This window comes from Papio anubis, chromosome 12 (genome assembly GCF_008728515.1).
Source record: "Papio anubis isolate 15944 chromosome 12, Panubis1.0, whole genome shotgun sequence".
NCBI classification, from domain to species: Eukaryota; Metazoa; Chordata; class Mammalia; order Primates; family Cercopithecidae; genus Papio; species Papio anubis.
In genome coordinates this window covers 2459493-2484646 of record NC_044987.1, presented here as the reverse complement: position 1 = coordinate 2484646, position 25154 = coordinate 2459493, and the positions used below count along the sequence as shown (strand labels likewise).

The window sequence follows — 25154 nt, the reverse complement described above, 5'->3', positions numbered from 1 at the left end:
AGACTGTGGACATCTAAAACATTCTGACAGTTGGATTAGTACAGTCTTCAGTAGAGCTGCTGGACTCTTGTACAATGAGAAATAATTTAGAGAAGATAGCCCTTGCACCTGGGCTCATTTACCGCACTCATGTGTTCATTCCCCCGCCTCGTTTGCTAGTCTTCGATACAATAGAGAGCTATGTATTTTCTCGGGAAATACCCTCCAAGTTATACTCACCTTACCTCGGAAATACCAGGAAAGATTTATATGAATGCGTCGATTTCCACTGACAGAGTACACTTGGCTTTAAGAGAAGTTCAAAGCTATTTTGCTAACCAATATCTGGATGGACTAGAAGTATTTTGAGAAGAGAATTTCATTCTTCCTCAGCATTTTCTGCCACCATTGAAGTATTTTTCTGCTTCCCTTTTGCAAACGAAACAGATTGCATGTCACCTCTCCTATTAATATTTGGTGGTGCAGGACTCTCACAGTGATAAATAAGGACTCAAGGATGTTCCACCATCCCTCACTGAACTTCTGCACCGGAAAGTGCACTCAGGCCACAGTGCAAACTCAGCGGCTCCGTGGCTGTTCATTTTCCACCCACTGGCCCTTTGTCTTTTATCTTCTAGGCATTAAGTCAGATTTGATGGTATCAGTGGGCTGGGAAAGGTTGGCTGATTAATGTCTGTAAACCTCACAGTGACCATCAAAGCAATTTATTAAAGAAGAGGGGACTAAAGTAAACTCTGTATATCAGAAAGAAACTATTGCAGCAGAAGAGATTATTAGTTCTTCCCTGCAGAGGATTAAAGACAGTTAATTAGGTCAAGTCATCCAGTAGTTAAGCATTTCTATGGTATGTGTGTGTCTAGATAACAGAAAGTACAAAAGAAACAAAAGTCCCTCACCCTCTTGCTAGAAGGTTTGTATATCCATCTTCACATGAAACCAGCCCTCCCCTGCCCATTGGAGCCAGACAACAGCCCTTTGCTTAACTGGACACTCGGATTCAGCCAAATTAGCTTTGCTGGAAAAAATATAACTTTCTGGATTGAGCAAACATTGAATATTGACTTAGAGTTGGGGTGGGAGGGTTCTTTTCACTGTTGTTTTCTTCTTTTTTTTTTTTCCTCTTTCCCCCTTCCCCTTTCCTCTCTCCCTTTCTTCCTTCCTGTCTCCCTCCCTTTCTTCCTCCCTCCCTCCCTTCCTTCCTGTCTTTCTTCCTTCCATCATTCTTCTTTCTTTTCAACATATTTTCCTACCCTCCCTGACCTACTGCTAATATACCATTAACAAAGAGATCAGTTAAGTTTCAGTTAAAGCCTTTCTGTGGAAAATGCATGCTTGACACGCTTGAATTTTCAGGGATTGTTTATGTTCCTGATAGTCAAGATGTTACTCAAAGACTTGAGCTTATGGCCAGCATTAGCTTTGATGGCTCAAGCAAGGCTCCTGTTTCTGGAAGCGGGACACAACACACGCTGGACAGAAGCATGTCAAGCATGGCACAGAGGACAGTGCCAGCATGTCGTCTTAGTACCAAAGCAAGGGGGGTGGACTGGAATGAGCATGATGGGTGTAGAGTATATACGAAAATATCCTGGCATTTCCACCTCATTGTGGTGGGGTAGAAGTGGTATCAAAAGGATGCTCTAGTTGATCAGAAGGGTTGAACAGTTGCTACCTGGAAAAGCCCAAGGGTGAGTTCTAGCTAAAGTCTAAGATGAGCGTCAAATTGTTTTTTACCTATGTGGACACTAAAAAGAGTTGGCCATCTTTCAAGTAGTGTGTGTTGGAGATTCAGATGAAGAGAAAAAAAAAACCCATCTGGATGGAATAATGAAGCTGAAGTTTTTGGGGGGTCTTTGTTTATAGAAAACCTCTCGTATTTCCAGCAGGAACTCGTGCTTTCAATGCATTCTTCTTTCTGATAATCTCAACTGCCAGGTGAACGCTCTTCCGGGGTCCTTCCTCCAGCACAGTCTGAACCAGCACCCACATCACTCTCTGGATGAGCACCCCCAAACGTTTGCTTGTGGTTTGGGGGTAAAAGTTTTATGACTACTTTATCTCCCGAAGTCTGTCTTCAGTCCATCCTTCCTCCTTCCAGTTACCTTTTTTCTTGGCACAGAGAGGCTCAAGAATCACTGGTACCTAAGACAATTAATGAAAATGGCCCCGCCCCATCCTTAGCTTCTGAACTTGTTTCTGGGGCCCAGCAAGCCCTTCAAGGGACCGTCCTTGTTAAATGCACAGGCAACATGGCATCGTCACCCCTGGCTTTTCCCTACCATCCTGTTGTACATCAGATATTTTCTCAATCACAAAACTTTTGATCGTAGATGAACCCTTTCCCTCTTTGTACCTTCAGAGTGGCTTCTCAGGGTCGCTAATGCCCACTTAAATCAAGAGGGATATCATGTGTCAGGTGATTTTAAAGAATAGATTGAGGGCGTGAATGCACAGGTATGTATTCATCTGACTTTGAGCAAATGTTTTAGTTGCTTTTAGGATGAGTTATATCTAGGTTGTCTTTCTGTATGCGAGGACCTTTGCACAGAGAACATAGAATCCCAAGGTATCACTTTGATGCAAAAAGCTTTAGTGTCATTTTCCATCCTCTCTGTATCCAGGGTGAACAACAAAGAGGGAAGTAAAAGATTAGAGATCATTCCAAATTCAGGCCAAACAAGGCATCTACTATCCACAGAAAAGGTGGAGAGGCTCTGTAGGTTGTTCTGAGAGCTGAAGCTGGTGAAGTGGAGATCTTTCACAGTCTAGGCAGCAGAGAGGGGCCAGGATCCCAGCATTTCTACAGGGAGGTCCTAGCAAGTGCAACTGTAGCAGCACGGGTGTGGGTCATAGCTGCAGGGTGCCCCAGAGAGATGAAGCCCTGTGGAACCAGCTTGGTATTGTCCAACTCTGCAAGAGAAGTCAGATATCAATGGTTTGGGCTCCTCTGGAACATGGAAGCTAACTCACTAGTGTTTCTAAATGCATAGCTAAATGCCAGTCAAACTTTTGCATTTCAAATACAGCATGAGCACCTACATTCAAATGGTGTAGTATAAATCCATAGGCAGCAATCAACTTTATACGTAAGGCCTATAGGCTTCAACTAATTAGAGGATAGCCTGATGACCAAAGAAAGAAAGTTGTTCTACAAAGGAGATTTGGTTTGGTGCCTCAGGCTCCAAAGGTGCAGCTGTGTCGCCTGCTAAACTCAGGCAGACATCTTGGCTCTGCTTCTGTCTGTGGTCCAACCTGACTGTCATTCACATCCTTCTCCAGCAGCCTACACACCTTTTGTGGCAACTGGCTGCCCAAGTAAACCAGAAAACCAGAGGGGGTCATATAGGAGGGCTGGGCAGTGGTCAGGACAGCAAGGGACACGTGCAAGAGGCCCAGGGACACTGCTGCTCCAGGAGCGCCAGCTTCTTCCTGAAATCATCTGAGGGCAAAGTGAGCACCTCCGTCTGCTTTTGACCTTAACAGTGGCTTGTTTTTAATTTCTTTTAGAAGTGAAAACTACAGCCCTGACCCCTTGGAAAGGTTTGTATATTTTTCAGACAGCTGCTGCCTTGGTGGGTGTGGGGTATGTAAAACTCTTCACGTTCCTCCCAGATGCCTTCTTTCCTGAGCTAACTCCAGGAAGCAGCGCAGAGGGAACCCTCCGCTGACCTTGAGCCACCTCCGTGTCAACTTAGATTAACCCTATCCCCAAGGACATCCAATCCTTCCTGGGTAGATCCCACTTGCAGCAGCCTAACTTCTCTTTGCTGGCGGCACTAATGAGCACCTGTCAGTGCCCAGAATAGCTCCATCTCTGGGCTTCTCTGCACCAGACCTGCCTCTTTCCTCACACACGGATGCTCTAATGCAGCGATCTTCTTAGACCTTGGCCCTGCATGCTGCCCTTGCTTGCACCATTCTTTCTATGTCTCTAACTTGGAGCTGGAAGGGGAGTGGCGGCGGGGAGGGGAAGATGGGAGGAAAGGGGAGGTTCTTGGGTGAGTCACTTGGCTACGAATAAAATGCATCTTATTTGAAGCTTTCATCCTGCCAGATGTTTCCGATGGATAATTGACACTCATCACAGTTCTCTGGGACCCTAACTGTCCTGGTAATTAGTCTCTTTAGGCCTCCGCAGCTCTCTAATGAGATCGAGGCAATAAAGGCATTCACTGTGGAGTGGAGGCGTGGCTGAATGAAGAATGGAGGCCTCATCTGCATGGCCCATGTCACTAGGCAGATGGGCTGAGCTGTCGCTCTGGCCCACACTGGCTTTGAGAGGGCCTTGATCCCAGGGTGCTGTGTTCCACGCCCGCCTGGACCTAAGGTCTTCATCTTATGGAATCCTTCCACATAGCATTCATTCAGTGTGGGATGGCCTGCGGGAGGCAGCCCAGCGGCACGCCTGCGTTTCTCACCTTAACCTGTACCCAGGTGGAGCAGGCCATGCAACCACACTCTCTTCTCTTTATTCTCTGAAGATGCGTCTCTGAGATACTGGGAAGATGGTTGCATTTGAATACAGAAGTCAGGGGACTTGGGAAAGTCACTTAAGCTCCCTGAAGTTCAGTTTCCACATGTTAGAAAGGGAGATAATAATTCTCATCTCCTACATGAGTGTCATTAAGGTGTTGTGATAGCTTTCCAAATGCAAGCACTCTATCTGAAATCCTAATTGACATGACTTTGCTTCTATGTAGATAGACACTCAGCCACAGCACTTCTCAGTTACTTGTACTGGATATAGTTAGAAAAGGAGAGTAAAGGTATTTGGAAGAGGAAATTGAGATAAAGCGGAGGGCAAGGTACGAAAAACGTTTTTGTTTTGCTTTCTTCAAATATAATTTTAAGCAAAAGTAAAATACAACGACAAATAAATGTGGATATGTCAGCATGAGTGGCAACGCCCCCTCCTTCTTTCAACAAACACTGGTTGAATCCCTGCCATGGGCCAATGAGATACAGACTCTGCTCTTAAGGAACTTACTGCACAGAGGACAAAGGAGGAAATACAAATAAGTTAGGCAAAGAGAATTATGACACAGGGTGGTAAGTATTGCACTAGCGGGATGTGCATGGCACTGAGCCAGGCAGGGAAGGCTGCCTGGAAGAGGCGTCTGAAGGCTGGAAGAGGAGCTGGAGTGAAGAATAAGAGTGAAATGGGTGAGGCATATTTCGGACAGAGGGGAGAGTGTGTGAGGGTGGGAAAAAAGACACGCCCCTGTGTGCACACCTGTGGCTATGTGGCAAGGGGCAAGGGCACCGAACTAGGTGTGGCAAGAAGAGACGCCAAGGATGCAGACTGCAGGCACGTCACGAGATGTCGTGCTCCTTCCACTTAGAAGCTGGGCTTGGTGCTAACCTGTTGGCCTCAAATAAATGAGGATCATGATCAGTTTGGGGTGGAAACGTCACCCTGGAATTAGCATAAGGAATAAATTCCAGGGGTCAAGACCACAGGTGGCTCAACTGGTGAATATTTTTGGGAATTGAAAGATGAGATGGTGCAGACTGTCTCCTTTGAGAGGATGTGTGGAATGCCCCTGCCTCGGGGCTACCCCTGTTTCCTTCTTCTCCTGTCCAGCTTGGTCCAGGTCTGGTGTCCTGGATGAGACAGACAGGTTCCGGGGGTGGCGAGTGCCTGTGCCTGTGGGGTGGGCTGTGCAGACTGGATATGGTCACATAGTCAGTGCCAGCCACTCACCAGCCTGAGATGGAGATGGAGAGCTTCAGAGGGGCCGCTCAGGCTTTTCCCAGATATACCACAAGCAAGAGAATGGCTGGCAGGCACTTGGTGGCCTTTTTCTGTCTTCCATAGGAAGAAGTTTCTAACACAACAGGTGAGGACTCGTCCTTACAAGCTCTGTGTAGTGCTTCCCAGCGTGAAGTAGATCCACGAAAGAACTCTGAGGGGCGTAGCAAGGAGACCAAACACAGGCACCCAGGGAGAGCGCCTGGCATAGCCGCAGGGCCATTGAGATGTGCCACAGGGGGTGTTTGCCCGCTCTCAGTCGTCTCCGAGCTGCAGAGTCCCCAGCCTGGAAACAAGGTTTCAACATTCCCTTACGTGGTAACCACGCCAGGCCCCTGCTGGGCTGTGGCATTATCCTCCCTGGAGGCTTCACTGCAAGGAGGGAATGCAGAAGAGAGAAGAGAACCTCAGTGCAGGGAAGGGACACTTGTTTTCCATCTCTTTTACCCAGGGCATCTTCTTAGTCATGGTGAGGGAGCGGGAGACGGGAGGTGGGAGTGTGTGGGAACTGAACGGGAAATGGGTTTCAGAGATGTACATAGGCGTTCAGGAGAGCACAAGGGATGAAAGCGGCAGAGCAGTGTGCTGACAGCTGTGTGTCCTGCCGGGAGTTAAGGACTCCAGTGTGCAGGACACGTATGGAATTGTACTGTGTGATTCATGCGTATGAAGATAGAATGTGACTGCTGACTCCGTTGAGGCGAAGCATGCAACCCGGCTTCCACAAAGGCCTGCTGGGCCACGTGGACTCAGAACCACCCTTGTCATCTCAGAGTCCTCGGCCTCAGGCACAGACAAGGGCCTTGGTGGGAAGAATATTGGAGTTGCCCAGAGGGGAAGGACTTCCGCAGAGCAGAGAAACAATCTCTCACCCTTGAAGGCATCTGGCGGAGGCTTCTCTCCTTTGATTCCAAAGAATGTGCTGTGTAGATGACAGAGTGAGTGTCTACAAAGAGGGAGTGGAGTGTCTGGTGATTAGATTCTAGAAGACACAACCAGTTAGTGACCGATCCTAAATGACAAGCATTTCTGCTTGTTGAAATGTAAACCGCGGGAGCTTTCCAGGAATGCTCCTTGGTCACCTGTATCCTAGCACGGATGTCTTTGGTTTTGTGTTTTCTGCTTTCTGCAGGGTAGAGAGAATAAGTATTCCCCGGGCTTCTCAGCATGGGGATCTGCACCGCTGAGAAGTTCTGGCATTACGGATGCTGCGAATCAGACACCAGGGAAACGTGAGGTTGATGACCTGTTGCATTTCAATCTCGCGGCTACCTATTTAGCCACTGCCCCCAAATTAGGGATTTATCCCAAAAGGCCAAGATATAAAATCATAAGGGCGCTGGCTTCAAGCCAAGAGTTCTAGACTTGATGGAATAATCCCAAATGGAGTCGAGAAGCCTGTTTTGATTTTGATTTGCTTTAGCCGGAAATGTCTCCAACGCTGAGCATCCAAGTCAGGCGGGCAGGTTCTGGCTTTGTTCCTTATTCCCTAACCCAGGAGGACGTGGACTTAGTGAGGCCACCAGCTTTAAACACCTCTATTAAATTCAGTGCAACGGAGTGTGCCAGAGCAGGTCCAGTCTGAGAAGGTGGCCTGGTTCCTCGGGTACCTAATTCATCTGGGCATCCAACCGTATGTACTCTACAGAAATCAGAGCGCCACTGGTCATGGGGTTTCTTGGCCACAAGGGCCGAGGTAGCCAGAAAACGTATGTTTCAGAACAGTAGGGAAGCTGCTGGGGAACTGTACTGTGTCTCCATCTCAAAGAGTATCTGTTTGTAGCATGTCAGTGTATGCCTCCTAGGGAAAGGTGCCCCCTACCACCCCACCAAAGGACATACACTGGGGCAAGTTCTGCATCCCAGTGTCCTCATTAATCTCCAGTTACATCCATATGCACAGGAAGGCTTCCTGTTCCTTTCTTTGACTCACCTCCATCCATGTGGGCTGGCTTTGGCCTTGCAGGCATGTGATCCTTGAGCTGCATCTGCTCTTACCCCATCCAGATGGGGAAGAGGTCAGGTGCTCCAGGTGGAACGCTGGTGCCCTGCCCGGGGCAGAGTGATTGGCAGGATGGCCTCTGTGCCCAAGGCAGCAGAAGCAGCAGGCAGACAGACAGATTGTTTTGTCCAACAGGTTCTTTTCTGAGCCACAGGCCAAGCAGCTGGAGGGTAGGTGAGTGTTTCAGGCAGGCGGGGCTCAGAAGTGGATGGGTGATGAGGCACTCAGTACAGTAGTCTGACTTTGTTAAAGCTCTGTGTAGGATATTAATGAATCTGCCACCTTCTTCTTGAATTTGAGCCTGAGCCATGGCCTTTGCATGTTATGACACAGTAAGGAAGAAGGCCCAGGATGCTTTAACCTGAGCCTCATGTTCTCCTTGCAGGGGAAGGCTTCCTGTTATATAGTGTGTGTGTCTGGGGGATGTGAGCCATAGAACGTTCACTTCTCAAGCTGGGGCTGGAACACCACATGTTTCACTTAGAGGGACGCCTCACCAGGGGCAAGGCCGAATGACAGCAGACCAGGCCACCACCGGGCTTTCCTTCCATTTTCTCCCAGCCCACTCACGGCGAATATGTTCTCTCCACAGGCCCGGGCGCTGTCAGCGAGGTGAGCAACGGCACGTCGAGGAGGGCAGGCTGCGTCTGGCTGCTGCCTCTTCTGGTCTTGCACCTGCTCCTCAAATTTTGATGTGAGTGCCACTTCCCCACCCGGGAAAGGCTGCCGCCACCACCACCACCAACACAACAGCACTGGCAACACCGACAGCAACCAATCAGATATTTACAAATGAAATTAGAAGAAACACAGCCTCATGGGACAGAAATTTGAGGGAGGGGAACAAAGAATACTTTGGGGGGAAAAAGTTTTCAGAAAGAAATTGAAAATTGCCTTGCAGATATTTAGGTACAACAGAGTTTTCTTTCTTTTCCCAAACGGGAAGAACGCAGCACACCCGGCTTGGACCCACTGCAAGCTGCATCGTGTGACCTCTCTGGTGCCAGTGTGGGCAAGGGCTCAGTCGCTTTGCCCACAGAGTGCCCCCACGTGGAACATTCTGGAGCTGGCCATCCCAAATTCAGTCCGTCCATAGAGGCGAACAGAGTGAGACCTTCCGGCCCAAGCGTGGCGCTGTGGGCACTTTGGTAGACTGTGCCACCGCGGTGTGTGTTGTGAAACGTGAAATAAAAAGACAGAGAAAGAAAGAAAAAGGAAACAAAGTAAGACCGTCCGACAGCAACAACAATCCCACAAACAACAGTCACAAAAGATACCGTTAAACTTTTTTTTTTTTTTTTTTACCATTTTACTACATGGACATCATGGATAACAAGGGATTCTGATTCATTATTAATTTTATTAATTATATTTTCTGATATGAGTCTAGAACTTAGTGCAAAAACAAGACAAAACTAAAAAAATACAACTGAAAAGGGTGAAGAGAAGTATGTTTGTTAAACAGTAAAAATGAATAGTATACTTCTAAACTAGGTTTACAACTGGTGGACCAGACACCAGGCACTAATCGCCTGGTGAGGATTTGGCATATCCACCAAAAAATACATCCGATTTAACCAACATCTCCACCAGCGCTACAGATTCCTCCCGACTGTGGCATCTCATGCAGACAATACTATGCTCTCTACACACTGTTTAGAAATGGAAAGGTGATCTGCACTGTATCTTGGGTTTGTTGGTTATGCTTCTTTTGATGACATATATTATACAGTATATATATACATATATTTTTTTTGTTAGAGTTCTAGCCATTTTATTTCTCCGCAGGGTCCTTTCTCAGACATTATTGCATGCTGTATATGGCGTTAGCTGTGTGTTGATCTTCTAAAAGATGATAGAGTTTACTGGTAATTGTGTAATCAGCTCCTGCCTTTTTATTTTCTTGGGTTATTTACATGTCAGAGACATTTATAAAAAGTGAAAAGATAAAAAAAAATCCGACTAATACCAGGCGCAGCATCTTTCCAGGTGTGGCTCTGCGCGTCGGCCACCCCAGGTGGCCCCGCTTTCTCCATCCTGCTCTGTGGCATTAATAGACAGCAAGCAACTGAACAAGCAGAACCGTCAGTACCCACTTGCTTTAGCCCATTATGGGAATCTCTGATGCCTTCGTGACCACTGGAGAGTTTAATCCTCTTGGTTTATTTTATTTAATTTCCCACCTTTGTGTGAGTGTGTATGAAAGAGAAAAAAAATGCAATTTTTAGGTAATCTTTTTTTTCCCTCCCCTGAAAGTCTGGGAACCAGAGTCCTCGGGGAGGGGTCCTGGATATGATGAGGGAAAGTGGGATTGGGGGATCCGGGAGGGTGGGGTTGTCTCTGACTTGACATTAAAAAGTGTTCCATGTCCCTCTTCACCTGGTGTGGTACCTCATTCTACAGCGGGCGGGTCACCTGCCTGGTGGTACCCCACCCTGCCAGCTGGGCGGGGTCACAGCCTGCCTGGTGTGGTACCTCATTCTACAGCGGGGCCGGGTCACAGCCTGCCTGGTGTGGTACCTCATTCTACAGTAGGGCGGGGTCACAGCCTGCCTGGCTCAGGTTTGAAGGATGGGGGAGGATGGGCTCTTAAACCCTCCTGGGATGGAGGGGTGGTAAGTGCTGAGATGACAAACAGGAAGGACATGGGACCTCCTCCATCCGCACACAGAGGCAAGGTGAAGGTGCGTCTGATAGGGACTGCATTTTCAGTGCCTTCAGGAGGTCCTGGCCAGGGCTGCCAGTGTCCTGCTTGTGCTCAAACATCTCACCACACAACGTGGGCAAAGGCCAAGTCTAGTCAGGGAGACGAATTTAGGCCCGATTATTTCTGGGAGGCAGCAGAAAGTCACTGTCACAGAAAGTAAACAAGAAAACTCCCATAAGCCAAAAAAAAATCTCCCCACAAAAAACAAAACAGAAAGCCAGCTTGAAACATCATGCTTAGTTTTAAATAATCTGCCATCAACCAGTCCTCCAAACCCGACCTCCAAACCTCACCTCTAGCCACATAAGAGGAACTGAGAATCAGAAATGGGTCCGAGCCAAAACACACAGGAATGACGGCACTTGCGTTTCCAGGTCAGCTTCACCTGAGAGGAACCAGGAAGGACTGGGATGGAGCTGTGTCATTTCCAGTTGCTTCTGGCAAGACTGAAGAAAGCTATTGACTTCACCTTTCTTTGTGTCCTTCTACCCTTTCACCCCTAGCCCCAGCCACATCCCAGATGCCCCAAGTTTTTCCTGGCAGCAAGGTCTGGAACTACCTGGCCAAGCCTCAGGAATCTTGACTGCACTGGTGTTTCTCCCTCCCTATGCCCAGGAACCATGAAAGAGAAACGGCTCTGAGTCTCCTTAGAATGAAAGTGGGTGGGTGGGATTGACTAACCCTCCCATGCCTAGCACCTCAGTAGACACTGGCCTGAGGGTTTGGGTGCAAAGCATGGCTTACTGGAATAGAGTGGGGAAAAGATAGGTGAGCTCCATATTCCTAAACTGGAGCCCAGAAACACCTCTGAATACCATGTGCCAAGGCACCTGCAAAGAGGCAGTTCTGAGGCTTGGCTGAGACAGCAGAACACAGTGCCCACAAGCTTTGTCTGAATGGGAGCTTGATCTTTCCCATATCCTATGTACTAGTGAATACCAATATCTACTAAATGACCACCAGTAGACATTAGTAATACCTGCTACTGCTAATCGTGCTTCAAATAGCTAGAGAGGGTGATGAGTCAGAACCAACTTTGTAAGGGGCACTGATGAGGACTTAATTTTACCTATTTGCCAACTCAATAGTTTTCTTGCCTTGTGGATCTTTAGAGCCCTGGTTATGCAAGAGCACGTTCTTTGTTGAACCAGCTTGACTGTGATTGATGGGTTCACCAGATAGGAGCCCTTCCTAGCCTGCCTCAGCAGGAGCTTACTCTCATCTTCTGCTGAGTGTGCTATGTGAGCCTCAGTCTGCTGAGTTGCAGTCTTCAGAGGGAACATGTGGACACCACAGGAAAGGGTATTCTGCCTTCCAGGTCTTCAGTCAGATTTAGAGTTCCATCTAGGAGGACGTGGCTTTGAAAGGAGCTTATAGGGGCAAGTCACGGCCCTACCTTTTCTGGAAATGGAAGCTTGGTAAGAGAATGTTCATCAGAATGAGCACAGAAAATCACCCTGAATAGAGCCTGTAGTGATTTTTTTTTTTTTCTTGGTGCAGGCACTGATGGAGGACAATTGCTGCAGGTTGACCTGGATTCCAAGTATACTGGACCCCTTGTGATTCAGAGATAAGTCACTGCCATACTTTAGGATTCCTCCACTACCCCTAATATTAGGATGTCCCCTGACATGAGCATCTCATGAATGCAAGGAGGATTGTGAGGGATGGACAGTCCCTAGCCACTCTAGCCAAACACTTCTGTAAGATCACATCTCTCTTCTTTCGGTGGAATATCTACTCCTTTCCAGCCATGCAAATGTGCAGTGGCTCTTCTGCTCCTGTTGTTAAATATTGCCCCATCAAGGCTTGTACACAGTAGATCCAGATGTCTAACTTGAAGCATTGAGAATACTCATCCAAGAACTGCTTTCTGACCAGTGGGATGTACTAAGCATATTCATGACTGACAATCCACAAATGTTTGTTTTTGTTGCTGTGGATGGTGATGATGACAGTGATGATGAATGACAACTATTGTTCAAGCTGGAAATAAGTTAGCAAATGAATTAACACTAAAACTTAATTGAGGTTCAGCACATTTCACTGGACCGACTCCATCTTTATCTTATACCTTCTGAACTGTGAGTTTGAAACAAAAGCCAGGAGCACTAACCAATTATAGGAATCTAATGGATGGACTTGTTTAATTAAAACATGCAATATGGGTTCACGACACATTTGTAAGGACTTTCTATTTCCACAATGGTAAAAATTTGAGGTACTTCTCACTAAAGAGAATAATATATGCTGAAGGATGGATGTGGAAAACTGCATGCCGTTATGCTACTATTTGCCAAATACATATGCACACATCAGTCATTTACCCTTCGTCACAGAAGCAGTAAAAAATAATTGAGATTAGTGGTATCTGATGCAGTAATGAAGTATTACCTCTTTTCAGCATTTAAAAAAAATTTTAAACCAAATCCCAGAGCTAATTTGTTTCAGAACTTGCTCATTGGGACTTGAGTACATAGTATATCTCCTTTGTCATCCCATAACTGCTCAAACAAGCCATTCTAAAGTATCAATTCTTTCCTCTCTCTGTTCTCAATTCAGGCACTATTTCCATGAGCGTCCAACTTTATCCGCCTCCAAGGCAATAAATGCAAATTAATATCCCCATGACTTGTGAATAGCTGAGCTCTCTGAGTCTCTGCCTTCTCATTCAGATTTTTCTGTTTTCCATAACGCTATACCTTCGCTGTCACATACCTATTACGTTGTTAGAAACACACACTGTTTATAGAAAAGGCTCCCTAATTCCTGAGCTCATGTTAAGATCCATTCTTACAATTCATGTCTGAGGCATTTTGGTGCGTTATCCTTTATGAAGGTGATCTGGGTTGACTTTCGTTTTTTGAATGTTGATTTTTACTCCCATGAAAGCCTCCAAATAACTTGGATCCCTTCTCTTGGCATGATGTGAGAGTGTATGAGTTTATTTCAATATTTTAGGGATTGTTAACATTATTTGAAAATGAATTATTCCTCTCTCAGTGCATTTGTTTTATTAGAACTTCCTGGAGTTTCCGTAGCACTTACCTTGTTTCCAGTGAATCTTGAACCGTGGCATTTCTGAGTAGCACTGTGATATTTTGGATACAGAACTGAAATGCTAATCAGTAGAATTAGGCTGTAGTCCAGATTTTATCACTAGTTGAATTTCCATTTCCTTATCTTTTATATAAGATGTTATGATGGAAGATTGCTGATGTTCCATCTAGCTTTAGAATTCAATAATTAAGTGATTTTATGTTTTATAAGATCTCTGCAAGGAAAAATTGGGGAAGCAGAATTTTTGATAAATGAAAATTGAAAGTGTGAATGTGGGCAAGATCCACAGCCAATGCATTGTCTGTGTTTCATATCTGTGTTCATAAGAAGATAAAATGCGTGATCCTAACTGCCATTTCTGCAGATATTTGAAGTGACTCCTTAAGGAAAACTTGAGGGATGAACACTGCAGCACTTGGAAAGAAGCATTGCTTAATAAAAGACAGTGGCTTTTTCTGGAACAGGAAATAATGTTAGCCCCAAGTTGCCCTCTATATGACACAAGTAAAACAAGAGAGAATAAACTGTCACATATCCTAAAGTCTAGAAAAGTAAAAGATGTTGAGAGTAGGCAAAAATCTCAGAATTTTCAGTACAAGTGTGTGTGTGTGTGAGCATGCATATGTGTGTGTGTAGTATTTACTGTAATTATTTAACTCTTCAAAACAGATGACACCTGTTATTCCTAAGATTCATCTTTAAAATAACAAGAAATAGTGATGAAAAGAGGGGTCTCTAGATATAGTTCACAATGATTTCTCATCATCCTGACCATTACAATCAAGGATCCAGAAGTGTGCATGCAGATTTCATTGGACATATTTGTGTATTTTTGGCTGAATTCCAGGTTCATTGAGTCCTCATCACTCTCCTCTCTCGCGTCCTAGACTCGGCTTCATTTCCAACCTCTCTGTGAAGAGCTTGAGGATGTAAAAGGAAGAGGGCAAAGTGTGGGGTTGGAGCGGACAGAGTGCGGGGTTGGAAGATAGGTGAGCCCTGGTCCCCTCCCCAAGTGCCTGTGCCCAACCACCCTCTTCAGCTTTAATTTCCTCTGAAGGTTCACTTCTAGAGTTGATGGAAGGTCAGAAGGAAGAACCGTCAAACTATACCTCCTGCACTTAACTAACTGTAAGAGTAAGACAGATGCCAGGAAGAGGAGCCCAGACTGCAGAGTGCACATGTGGAGGAGGGGTCCTCTTCTTGTGGAAGGATGCCGGAGAAAGACAAATGAAAATAAAATAAATTATTCTACCCCACACCACGTCACTTTCGCCAGTGCCTATAATTCTCATTTGTGTTTGGTTACTCGAAAAGGAGCTAAGATCTGTGGCAACAGATGCTGTCTGTCAAATACAAAATTTCTTTTTCTCTAAGTGTTCATATTACAATTTAACAGGCAAGAAAAAATGAAAATAAAATGAGAAAATATAAAGGACATCCAGACAATTAAAACTTCTCAGTGAGTAAGTGCGAGAGATCTGCATAGACATGCATCAAATGTCTTCTATGATGCTACAAGTAGGATCTCAGAGAGAAGAACTGAGGTCTTGGCTCCCTGTTCACTGGTCACAGGGAGCACCATTCCTAGACAGGCTCTCAGCAAAACACAATCAGATTTGAATACTAGAGGTAGCATTACTCTCATTGCGTACCGATGTCTTCCTATTTTCCTGATGATCAGGGATGGGTAGAATACAGAAAATATGAAGCAGGCAGCCAAGAGATGCTTTTCCATCCAAACCCAGCCTTGGGTTGCTAGGGGACCTGCAGCAGGCTGCTGCACCTCCAAGCCTCAGTTTCCCCATCAACAAAATTAATGTTGGACAAGTTGATCTCAGAAGGCTTCCCAAGATCTGAAATCCTCTGGGTCTCTACCTGCATGTTCCCATGGTTTGTATCTATTTCCATAACCAATAAAATTATACAATTCAAACCAAGACAAAACCTTTATGAGGTGTTGGGTTTGTGGAGCTATGTAGGAGATATCTCTATTCACACTGGACTTGGTTGGAAAAGCCCTTTGTTTGTGACATGACATACAGATTGCAAGGCTATGGTCCTGACACCTTGGATGTAAGGCTGTTCCTTCAGAATCTGAAGAAAAAACAGAGACACTCAAGTATAAATACACAAAATGTTCTACGTAGGTTCCGGTGGTTTGTGAGCTTTTAAAACTCACTATTGAGCCCCAATGTTAAGAACTCCTGCTGCAAAACTTCACCTTGGATTTGTCTCATAGGCTCTGCTTCCATTTCTCAAATATAATTGGTAAGAATTGTGTCCTACAGGCTTTAATTTTTAACTAACTAAACAACAACTAGGGCAGCCTTCTGAATCCCCCAGGGAGTTCCATACAGACTGAATCCAATCCTTTGGGAATCAAACCTGTAATGATCTAACTGCACAAGATCTTTGCCCCAAACTCTTTTTGCTGACAGACTCCTCTTGGCATATGTTTCTACCTCTGACAATTACACCAGCTTAGATAAAACCAAACAAGTTTGTATTTTATTTATAGTAATTAGTGATACCAACCCTTGCTGTCCACCAGAGAGCTCATAGTTGCAATGAGTCAAGAAAATCAAATCAACACTGTTTTCCCATGCCCATTTGGCTCAAGGTAGTCAGGACATTTGATCTAATAACAGCTAATTCAGGGAACACTCCCGTGTGTCAGGGCTCCGGAATGTTAAGGTGCTCTATCCTTCTCGCCAGCACTTTCTTCTTTGTGTCCTGAGTACAAGTTGCTGCTTCCCACCTCAAGTCTGAAACATTTTTTTCTTTCATCTCCTAAGCATTTGATGGAGCTGACATTACCACAGCACATACACAAGAGGGCCAGGCAAACCACTTGCCCAGCCCTAGTCCTGAGCAAGGAAGTCAGGATTCCACAGTGTAATTCACTAGTCAGAAGTGATCGCCCTCCCTCAAGGCAGCACAAGGGCAGTAAATTCATTACAACGAGGTTGCTGCCACTTCTCACATGCACCTCAACACTGTTGTTTTACAAAAACTTCAGATACCCTGGTCCTGGATCATTTTTGCATTAATGCATGTCTTTTTGTCCAGCCACATATAGAATCACTCTTCTAAATATTGGCACACTAGGAGCTTCTATATTAATGTCTCATCATTCCTTGTTTTCAAAAATATGAAAGAATAATCAGTCAAATGGCGTCCACAGCGTAGGATAAGCTGAGCTCCCAGAACACTGAGGATCAAATTGGAATGTGAGTAGCAGTATAGCCTATTTCCTAACAAACAGCAGTGTGAAGGCATGCCCCCTGAACTATCAATGAGAAAGTCTTCCTAACTAAATAACTCACCAACCTAGCTCACTACATTTCCTTAGTAGCATTTTCTATACATTTCCCATTATCTCCTCTCTTCTCTGTCATTTCTTTTCCCCCAGTACAGCCTACCTTTGCAGTAATAACCTAAGAAGCAAGATATCTAAGAACCAACTGGGAAAAAAATATTCAGTTGCACAAGGCTATTCCATACCCCTTGATTTACATTAGTCATTCAGAGAGTGACATTATGACTTGGAGGAAAGAAATGTGATATGGTTGGGCTATGCTTGAGAATATGCATTACCTGTACCTTGGGTTAAACGTACAGTGCCCTGAAATAGACAGGCTATATCATTGGCAAGGGCTTAATGGACATCTGAGGCAATTCTATGCTAGGAATTGCTTCAGTAGATTTGAATCATTTGGAAAACTAGTCAGGAAACTCAGTTGGACTTAGGCCCATGTAGTCACCTTTAGTCATTTGATGAATAACCCAGATTAGCCACAAGAAAAGAACATTTGCCATGGAAGCCCCAGGCATGATTACTTCAATAATTCCTTGAGGAATGGGAGTGGGTCATATTAAGCTCCAGCTTCCCCATGGCTGATGGTTTCTGGTACATACCCAACACGGGCTGGAGACAGTTCTCCCTCTAGCACTACTCTCGTGTCAGGACTGTAAAACTCTGTTGGAACATCAGGACTCCACAGAGAGTCAAGAGGGGAATTCAGTAGATTTATGTTGTTGCTGACATTTAGGTCTATGTAAGGACTTTTTTCAGTCCAATTATATTTTCTTATATTTCTGAATCATTTTATCTTCTTTCTGGTCCATTTGGCCCTAGGGTCCCCAAAGACCCTCCTAAAAATTAGTGCAGCGAAAACTGCCACCAATGAGGAGAAAATTAATTATACATAGAACTGGATAAAAAAACACCCACATGTATTTATTTATTCCCCATTATTTATTGAGGACCTAATATGCCCAGGCACTGTTTTCCATGCTGTGGATAAAATGCTGACCAAAATAAAAATGTTTCCTGCTCCCAAGATGTTTTCAATCTAGCAGGGAAGAAAGTTAATAATAAAATTATATCCCACACACACAATGTGCTATGCGTGGGGTGTTATGAACACATGCAGCACAAGGAGCCTGTCTGAGAGACCAGGAAGGTGTCCGGATGAGGTGAGATTTGCACTGAGCTACAAAGATGGGGAGGAGTTAACTGTGCAGATTGGGAGAGGGAGAGAGGAAGCTCTTAGTAACCATGGGTACAAAGGCCCTAAAGAAGGAGGAAGAATAACATGACAAAAAAACCCATCATCTTCAAACGTATTCTCATTTATGTTATTTCTATGGATTACTACTTTTTTCAGTTATGGGTACCCTTACTACACATATAGTTGAATTCAAACCAGTACAACTGCATTTTTTTACACACACACACATTCACACAAAATAATGCACCAATGAACTTGTAAAAGATGAAGGTACCATGTTTTCCAAGATTTAGACTCTTCTCAGAACTTCACGCAGCACATCTGACTCGCTGGAGGAGACCCCCTATAGAATTAGGATCTCCATGGGGAGGGCCACGGAATGAGTATTCTAAACAAGCTTCCCTGGTGACTTTTCAAAAGGAGTAAATTCAAAACAGAACACGTAATTCTTCTTCCCGGTTTCTTTATCTACATAGATGGCACCATCGAACTGGGCTCAAACCAAAAACCTAGAACTTACCCTTGACTTCTCTTTCTCTCTCCTCATCCCCATGCAGTCGATCTGTCATTTCCAATCTGTATCTCATCTACATCCCGTTCGCTCATTCAAGCACACATTGTTGCTCCAACTACTCTATACTAGTTCCCTATCTAGTCTAGAGCAGCCCATAGCTGGTCTTCCTGTTGCTGAACTTTCATCACACAATAATATTGGAGTGAGACTTTTAATAAAAGCAATGACCCAGCTTAGATTTTGACTCGTTTTAATTTAATTAACAACTTTTTCTTGAGGAAGCTACTTCTCTGGCCCTAATTTACAGGTGAGAAAAGTCAGACTTAGGGAGCACTCAAGGTCACTGGAGGTCAAACCAGGATTTTAACCCAGTTGTCTGAACCTGCAAGCCTTCTCCCTAAGGTATACTACACTTAAAAAGTATTGTTTTTATTCGGTTCTAAGATGCATGTGATTTTACTTAAAAGTCTTTGAAGTTGGAGCTGTGTGTTGCAATCAATGGCATGTCATACTTTAATTGACATCAACTTTTCCTTGTGGTATATAAAATAATTGCATGTCTTACAACTGACAACTCTTAGAGTTGGTGAAATACAGTATTTGTTGAATGAATGAATGAATGAATGAATAGGAGTCGACCAGGGAGCTACCCTGAACATCTCTGCTTTAGGCTTTGTCTCCAAGGTAGTACCACATACAGGATACATTGGACACCTCAGAAAAAGATGGCAGTGACCTCTATAATCATTCTTATTACCATCATTATTTATGGTTCCAATTAATCATATTTTAACTTATGTAAAAAACAAACTAAAGATAAAGTTACGTTAGAGTAACCCACCTTTGTTTAACATTTCGTGGTAACTATTAAATATTTAGTCACTTAGTTATTTCTTCCAAACTGCTATTGTGAGATGTTTTAAGGCATTAAACTCACCATATTTTCATTACTCTAGGTTTGAACTAGATGTTCCTAATTTTAGGCACCATTATTCTTCTTCTTTGTGAATCATACACTTCTAAAAACAGCCCAATGTTTTCTTGTGTTAGAGGAGAAAAAAAATAGAATGTTTGCCCTTCTATTTGCATGTATTTTACTCATTACTTTAGTGGATGGTTTGGATTGGACATTTGGGGATTTGCAGCATTATAATCAGTAAGTGAGGACTATCTGCCTAATCGGTCATGCACTAGTAGTAGTATTAAACATAAAAATTTACACTGTGGTTTATAAAATGCTTTCACACACTCCATCTTACTTAATCTTATTTAAAACACTCCATAACTGTGTAAGGATAGACATGGCCTTTCACACTCCACATTTTCTTAATTGTATTTCTCTCTAAATACTCTCAGGGCTCTGAAATGACTACTTCAGATAGACCCAAAGTCATGAATTAGCCAAGGAGATACAGGGTCAAGAGTCTTAGTGAATTCTGGAAGTGCTTTTCTGAGTGGTAATGAGTCTGCAACTGCAAACCAGAATTCAGTAATGTCTTTTGTGGCACCTAATATGAAAAAATTGGGTTAGAGGAAATCTAGGGAGCCAAACCTGGGCAGCTGGAACCCCTTAGCCTGGGACATCTAACTGTGAACAGCTTTGCCCATTCGCCCACTGTGCTGTGCACATACACATGCTCCATGTGTGTTAAGAAGTATGAAAGGTTGAGCAATGCTGCACACTTTGGAACAGATCGAACCTTCTGTCTGGACCCTGTCAATCCTGACGTGTGTCACTGCACATACTGAGGTGGTGCCATGACCACTGATCTACTTGAGGAACGTAATACAGGACCTGTGCTGTGCACAACACACGTGGCTTTGTGCTGGGGTCCTGAATCTCACTGCAACATAGATGCTAAGACTCACTCACCATCCCAGCCTGGATGTTGCCTTTTTCCCAGAGATTCCATGCTAATACAGGGGCTTTTGAAAAGCTTTAGGGCTTTGGGAAATTTCTAGGAATAACATAATGATCTCTGGGGAAACAAAACTCAGGGTAAGAATACACTGCTGATTCCACACTCTGCCTTTTCTTTATCTCCCAGTGCCTTGAAAACACTTTCACAAATTCCCCCCCCCCCCCCACCCCCGCCGCTAAGATGAACTTCCTAAGTGAGATTTCCTGGTGAGCCAAATAGCACTAGGACTAGATGCGTGCCCAGAACACATCCTCTCTGGTTAACCCAGCACTATTGAGTAAGAGCAGGTAGCTGAACCATATCAATAAAATGTGGGTAGCAGCCCTTTACGTTGAAAGAGATTAGCAGCCCAGCCGTTATACAGAGCTGTCATGCCAGAGGCTTTAAGACCCTCCAGGAACCCACAACCTCTGGGAATTTTTACCTTCCATCCCATTTAAATCTGAGAGGCTTCCCTCCTGCTGGCAGCTCCAGAGTTACTGCTGAGACTCAGGGAGAAGCTGTTATGAAAAGCTGAGGTTGTTGCTAAGCAAAGGCAGTCTCAGGGAGGCAACTGACAGAGCAAAAGCAACACCTGGTTAAACTGAAATTGACATGACAGCTTCTCTTGGCTTTAGGCTGCCTTTGCCAGGGTTAGAGTTCCATTTGGCTAATATCGGAAAGGCGATAAGCATAGACAATTGCAGTTCCTTCAACAAGCATCCAGTGGGGGAATAGCGAGGAATATGGCAAACCTCAGGATGAGCAAAGGTTATTGTGTCTTGAAGGATGAGGTCCTCAGAGTATCCTCAATGCCCAGCACTCTCAATGCACCACATGTCCTCTGTCGGGGAGGGGTGAGCCGTGTGGAGGAAGCAGCTCCCACACCTGCACATCCTCCACTGTCCTCATCTAGAGAAAGGAAACTGTGAAGAGAAGCGACTTCTTCCTTTGAGAGCCTTCAGACTCTCGCTACTATGAGTGCAGAGCTCCTGGCATCTGGTGTTTAGGTGGTTTTGAAATAGGGGAGCTCACAACAGTCCATCAGTGGCCTCGTCTTCCTTCAGGAGCACCACTGTGGACTCAGTACTGTGCCCGGTGTGTTGGGAGATGCGGGAGCCCTGCTCAGGGTCTCCTCCGCAAGGCCCCCTCTGCACTGCAGCACTGATACATACTGATACAGTAAACGGAGGTTTATTAAGAAGACATCAGAGCCAGAGGACATGGCAAATGGTGGTGCACAGATTCTAAGGATTGAGGGAGGTCAACACAAACAGAGCGGCGTGGGGACAGCTGGGAGGGCCAGGGAAAGCCAGGACTTGAGGAAGGGGCCAGGAGACAGTAAGATGTGGATGGAAAAAGGTCAGGCCTCTCTGCAGGGGAAGCCACATGAGGGAAGCTCTGCAGTGGGAATGAGCAGAGCAATTAGACCTTTCTTTGCTGACAGGTGACAGAAAGAGGTGGCTGAGACCCCGTGCGTTGCTCAATTTTTACCTGCCTCTAACACATATTAGCAAAGAGAAGATAAAGGAAATATCGTAGGTAAATACACTCAGCTTGTTCCTGTAAAGCTTTGACTGCAAACACCTAGGTAGAACCCCTAGCCCAGGAGCTGGGCTGGATCTCCTGTGAGCCATAGTCCTTTTCCATCTCTTACTTAAAGACTTACTACCCTGGGAGGCTGAGGTAAGGAGATCGTTTGAGTCCAGAAGTTTGAAACCAGCATGGGCAATGTGGCAAAAAACCTGTGCCTTTGAAACAAATATAAAAATTAGCCAGGCAAGGTGGCACATGCCTGTAGTCCCAGTTATTTGGGAGGCTGAGGTGGGAGAATCACTTGAGCCCAGGAGTTCGAGGCTGCAGTGAGATGTGACCATGGCACTGCACTCCAGCCGGGACAACGGAGTGAGACCTTGTGGCAAAAAAAAAAAAAAAAGACTTACTACCTTAAGAGCAGAAGGGGTTGCTTCCTGTTCTCTTCAGGCTAAACATGACTCTCTAAAGCAAAGAGGAAAAGAGAGCATTATATTCTAAGATCAAGCTTTTTAACAGTAAACAAATCCTCTGTAGTTGGTATGCCAAGGGATCGGGGCAGACTCCAGCTCCCAGAAGCAGGCCTGCAGAACCAGCTGTGCTAAGCATTAACTGAATAGGACTGAGCACCTTCTTTTGCCCCGCCAAATCAATTCTTCATCCTCCTCCATCCTGCTTTGCACCTAGGAGGCTGACCTTAACTGCCAGCCTCAAACAGACCCCTTGACTGTCTAGCTCCAGGCTGGATCCCGCTAATGGGGGACACCTGCAGAAGAGTGGAAGGGAGAGAAAAGAGAATTTGGGCTACTCCTCCCTTGGGCCCCTTCCTGCTCAGCAGGAGTCAGCAGAGTCCATATTTCTCTATAAAATCCTCAGTTCCCATCAGTGGCTTCTCTCCATGGCCACAAATCTAACCAGATTCTCATAAACACTCCATCACTTTTGACATTTGCTGCCATGGTGTCTGCGTGATGTGGATTCGTCTGCCCCAAAGTCTCTCCCAGCACTCCCCAACCTTCGTCTGATTAACCCCAACTCTGCTTAAATGCCATTCCCTCCACAAGTCCAGAGGGGTATTAACAGCTTCCCAGTATTGCTAGACCTGGGGCATCTCACCAACCCTTGCTTGTTTTCTTTAACCTCAAGCACATCATCGTATCTGAGCTCCCATTAATCTCTCTTCAGCCACACTTTTGAGTAGGCCGCCTGCATCCTGCAAAACTCCGGAATGATACATACACAGCTGGATTATGGAGAGGTCCGGGGGGTCCTGCGGGGGGAGGGCATGTCCAGAGTGTCCACAGACAATGGGGACTTTCAGTGGGACAGCCAGTAGGGAAGCATTTCACTGTGTCAGTAGCTGCTGGAATCACACAGAGGGGTGCTGTCCCATCACTCTTGGCCTGATTGCTAACTGCACTTGACTCATTTTTACAAATAAAGAAACCAAGACTCAGGAAGGTCAAATGAAATGGCCCATCATGATTTTCCTGTCTGCAAAGGCTTTTGGGTAAGAGCTTATGAATCCTTTTAGGAAAGTGAATGCCACATTCTATATATAAATCATGACATATAAAAGAAATATGTAAGAAATTTTTTCAAAAGGGTCAGAACCCTGACTGCATTTATGTTCTGTGCCCCCTAGGAAGAGCTGTTATCCTAGCAAAGACCTTATCTAATTCTTTATTTTGGTACAATGTCTAACATGGTTTTTTTTGGCATTTAGCAAATGTCTATTAATAGCCACTTATTCATGGAAGCTCCGTGCTCAATGTGATCATTTGCTCTTTCATATACAGACAGAATAAGGGATCCGCTTCTTTCTATATGAAATCACAGATCAGCACCAAGAGGACCGTCAGACGCCTGTCACTCATCCCTCTCTCTAGCCAGCACTGAGTTTGAAGTGTGAGGATCACAGCAGCATCTCCCATGGAGACCTGTGCTCAGGTCCCCTGGACGGTCCTGGGCTCTGCAGCCCCAACAGTGTGAAGACACTTTATCTGGTTTGATCCAAATCTCTCCTGCTGGATTCTCTACCTGGTGCCACATTGTGCACACAGGGGGCAAAAGCAAACACATACAGGGAAGCCAGGAGGAAACAGATGAAAAGTGAAGGCAAACCAAGCGGAGCATATGGCCAATAACTTCCTAATAATTACGCAAATACTATAGTACCTACGGCCTAGGGGTTTTGTTAGGAGTAAGTGAATTACTATATAGAAAGCACTTTGAACAGCATCTGACTAGAATAAGCGATAAATAAGCGTAGAAGGAAAGGTACATTGTGAATGCAGAGGAAAAACTGGGGACCTAAACTGTTCTTGGGGGTCAGAAAAGACCTCGTGGAGGGAATGACATTTACACAGAATTGGGGTCAATCAGGCAAAGGCTGGGAAAGGCTGGGAGAGACTTGCAGGCAGAGGAATCCACATCGTGCAGACACCATGGCAGCAAACAGCTTGGAGTACAAAGGGTTGGCTAGAAGGCATGGTGATGGAGGAAACTGGATGTCCTCAGGGAGAAGGTTGTGCAGTGCCCGGCAGGCTGGACAGAGGATGGACTAGAGTCCAGTCCTGACAGCACAAATTCCAGCTACTTCCCTGGAACATTCCAGTCCTTCCTGCTAGGCCTGGGACATCCCGTAGTGCTTAGGGCCGCTATTTGGAAGGGGAGTCCAGATTGACTTAGGACTCTCTTGATGTGCTTACCAGGTGCGTGGGCCATGGACACTGAGTAGAACCCACATGCGTTAAGTCTCATTGGGAGCACAGAAGCCAGGTATGGCCTAAGTCACAGTCATGGGGACAAAGGCAGGGCCACTCTCTGTAAAGTGGCATCTTTGCATGCTGGTCAGTCCACCCGCCATGCTGTCCTCACTGGGACATGCCCCTGTCAAATTGTCCAAGGCCATTCCTATAAAAATTCACCTGGTAAGCTAAGCTTCCTGCCAAGCAGGGCATTGAAAGCACTGGAGTGAAGATGCCAGGCTTTGGCCTTAGAGATGTGAGTTACGTGGGCCGAGCTGCAGAGGACCACTGTGCCTGGCACTGGAACTGTGCCTGGAGAACAAGAAGCAGCTCACAGCCTGATATGAATGGGGCCATTCTGGGGAAAGCCTTGAAGTGGCTCAAAAATAGGCAGCAGACGCAGTTCTGGGGGATGCAGCCG

General features: G+C 45.3%; 1 protein-coding gene across 14 annotated transcripts in view; it reads left to right on the top strand.

Annotated features, from left to right (window-relative positions):
* Window positions 1-15458, top strand: part of NTM (neurotrimin) — a 1410016-nt gene extending 1394558 nt beyond the window's left edge. For 9 of the 14 annotated variants that reach the window (XM_017949126.3, XM_017949125.3, XM_031653874.1 and 6 more), the window contains 2 exons: window positions 3508-3540; window positions 8347-10132. In XM_017949126.3, the coding sequence (XP_017804615.1) occupies window positions 3508-3540; window positions 8347-8447 (134 nt within the window). In that variant the 3' untranslated portion in view covers window positions 8448-10132. Of the gene's footprint in view, window positions 1-3507; window positions 3541-8346; window positions 10133-11961 lie in introns of those variants that run through there. The other 5 variants (XM_031653876.1, XM_017949135.3, XM_017949138.3 and 2 more) reach the window with 2 other exon arrangements.
* The last annotated feature ends 9696 nt before the right edge of the window (window positions 15459-25154 follow it).